Here is a 2,937-nt window from a genome sequence, read left to right as displayed (position 1 = left end):
ATCGGAATTATATCGTATCGACCGAAATTAAGAAATATATCGTGATATCAATTTTGGCCATATCGTCCAGCCCTATATGTAAGGTGGGAGGAGTAAGATCTGGATCCAACCTCACCCCTGGATCTTGTGTTCTGCAGTGAGGACCATCTCAACAGGTGCATTCGACTTGAAGCACGGCTACAGATGGCGGTCAACGAGAGTAGCCGCTTGCAGTCAGGGGCGGAGGTGAAAACGGAGCCGTCAAGCCGGACACGGACACTACTTACATGTTTTTAACAGTCTATGGTCTAGCTCATCCTTTTGATACAATGATTGGGAATATTTTTTGATATTCAATGATCAGCTATTTCAGAATGAGATTGCTTCTCTCCCGTACATTGTGTCCTACTGGAATGGCCAGTTTATCAACATTCCATGGAAGAAAGTGTGGACTTTGTCATCTAAATATTTAATAACCGATAAGGTCAAGGATGTGTCCTACAAATTACTTCATCTTTGTTTATCCTGTAAAGCTTTACTTAAAAAGAATGTTTCCTGATATTGACTCTGTATGTTCTTTTTGTGGTGCTGAAGATGAATCTATTTCTCATCTCTTCTGGGAATGCTCATATACAAGAATGTTCTGGATGGATTTCTGTATTTTTGTACGCACATTTTCATCACAAAGTTTTTCTTTGTTATACAAAGATGTTTTATTTGGTCAGCACAATTTTGATAAAGATGCAAAGGACCAATATTTCTTGATAAATTTGTTTATTTTTCTAGCGAAATTTTTCTTACATAAATGTAAATTTCAGGGTGCTAAGCCTTACTTTTTTATTTTTCATAAGGAACTTAAATCCTATCTGGACACTCTCCTTACATCCAGCAACTCCAACGCCCTTAAAACTGTCTCATTGTGTCATTTGTACGATATTTTCCTGATTTTGTAACCTGCATTTGTACTCTCAATTGTATGTACCCCTGGCATTGATGGTGTATGTTCTTAGCAATGCAATAAAAATAAAAAATAAAAAAGTCTAACCGGCATGCACTGCTTCAAGTCAGCCGCCGATCGGTCTGCGCAGCGCTGCACGAAGTCGAACGCACCTAATATATGTGGCATTGAAGTTGAGGGGGCGTGTATGATGGGAGGTCGTCAGTGCGGGCGCTCGTGGGAAATTGAGTTCTTTCTGTGAGCTGATTGGTGGAGTAAAGTAGCAATATCAACTACATATCCCAGTGTACAGCATTGCTGTGCCTGTGAAAGCGTATGACATTTCCATATAAGAATAGAGGTGACCCCTCCGTCCGTGCAGTCTGAGAGGCAGAGCAGAGCAGGGCAGTACATCTCAACCTAAACAATCAGACCTGAAACATGGTGAGATTCTCATCCCTCCATTTTAGTCCTGCACAGTATTTTAGCATAACTCAAATTCGCAACGTTTTGTGCACATGACGTGCTAATTTAATCCGAACGCCTTTAGATGAGATTTACTTTAACAAATCTGTTTTAATGTGAAATCTGTGGTCACGAACCACCTAACGATTCATATCGAATTATTTTGAAGCTGTTTGTATCAACGTTTAACGGCCATTTCCGCGTCTGTGGAGTGGGTGTCTGAGGTGGCATCTTTTGTAAATTACTCATTGACACCATTTTGTCGCCATTCTGTCAGATTAGAAATACTTCGAGGCGGAATTTTGTCTCGGCGCGTCGCGCGGAGCATCAGTTGCATCACCGTCTCATTCAGTCATTCACTAATTATTTGAGGATATACACAGAAATGAACTCCCATTCACTCAGACCATTATGTGCAAATGATCAAATATTTTATTGTAATTCGTGACTACGCTCATTCCAGATCGCTAGGCCTTTGTTCACATAAATAGGTCATGTTATTGACGCCAGTGACTGTTTTATTTCAGGCCGAACCGATCCGTGTGCTGGTGACTGGCGCAGCTGGACAGATCGCTTATTCTCTGCTCTACAGCATCGCTAAAGGAGATGTGTTCGGCAAGGACCAGGTGAGACAGACTGGCTGTGTTATTGCGTAACGAGACACTGGAGGGAACTGGATTTTAAACTATACTCTTGTGTTATATAAGAATGTGTGATTTAAAATATGCGACTCTCTTGGTCCCTCTGTGATGCATATCTATGTTCTGTTTCTGCAGTATATAATATATGAGCATGTATGCATGTAACAATAACGATATTTAGTCTTTTTTTTTTTTAATGTTGCTACATGTTTCAGAACGTTCAGGGAACATACAAAAGTAACATTCCCATAGTGTTTGCAAAACGATTAAATCAAATGGTTATTTGTTTATGCTTTTAAAACATTTTAAAAACTGGGCATTTTGTGCATTCATAGACCCTTCAAAAAATAGAATTATAATGTTTTTATAATTTAATGGGAATGTTAGGAAAGCGTTCTTAGAACATATTTTTGTTAGCTGAAACATTCTGAATATTTTAATAACAAAAAAAAACAGCAATAATATTGCTAGAGGTTTTGAGATTTAGATGGTTGCATTTACTTTTTTATTTATGCATTAAATTTGTGCTTATCAATAGCCAATATTAAAGTGTTCTTGAGTCTTGAGTAAATATTGTGTAACGAAAAAAAGTTGGTAGTGTTTATAGAAAAAAATATACATGTACAGCTCAATTGCTTAATTCAGATATGTTAGCCTATATCATATATTGCATTATATTGGCTGTCTTGCTCTCTAGTTATTGCTATCAACATCAGCCATATTGGTTGACCACCACTATATACTACGCCTTTCAAAATGTGCATTTACCTATACTGGATCCCACTATACGAGGACATGTACGCGTTGTAATACTGTATTAAATGTGTATCATTGTATGTCTATGGTCTAAAGCAGCAGTTCTCAATTCCAGTCCTTGCGACCCCCCGCTCTGCATATTTTGCATGTCTCTGATTC

General features: G+C 38.3%; 1 protein-coding gene across 1 annotated transcript in view; it reads left to right on the top strand.

Annotated features, from left to right (window-relative positions):
- Positions 1-2,937, top strand: part of LOC107684302 (malate dehydrogenase, cytoplasmic-like) — an 11,905-nt gene that overhangs the window by 3,716 nt on the left and 5,252 nt on the right. The window contains exon 2 of the mRNA XM_016480538.1: positions 1,909-2,007. Within this exon, the coding sequence (XP_016336024.1) occupies positions 1,909-2,007 (99 nt within the window). The remainder of the gene's footprint in view (positions 1-1,908; positions 2,008-2,937) is intronic.

The sequence above is a fragment of the Sinocyclocheilus anshuiensis genome, unplaced genomic scaffold (genome assembly GCF_001515605.1).
Source record: "Sinocyclocheilus anshuiensis isolate Anshui unplaced genomic scaffold, SAMN03320099.WGS_v1.1 scaffold1371, whole genome shotgun sequence".
Lineage (NCBI taxonomy): Eukaryota > Metazoa > Chordata > Actinopteri > Cypriniformes > Cyprinidae > Sinocyclocheilus > Sinocyclocheilus anshuiensis.
This window is presented reverse-complemented; position numbering and strand designations above follow the sequence as displayed.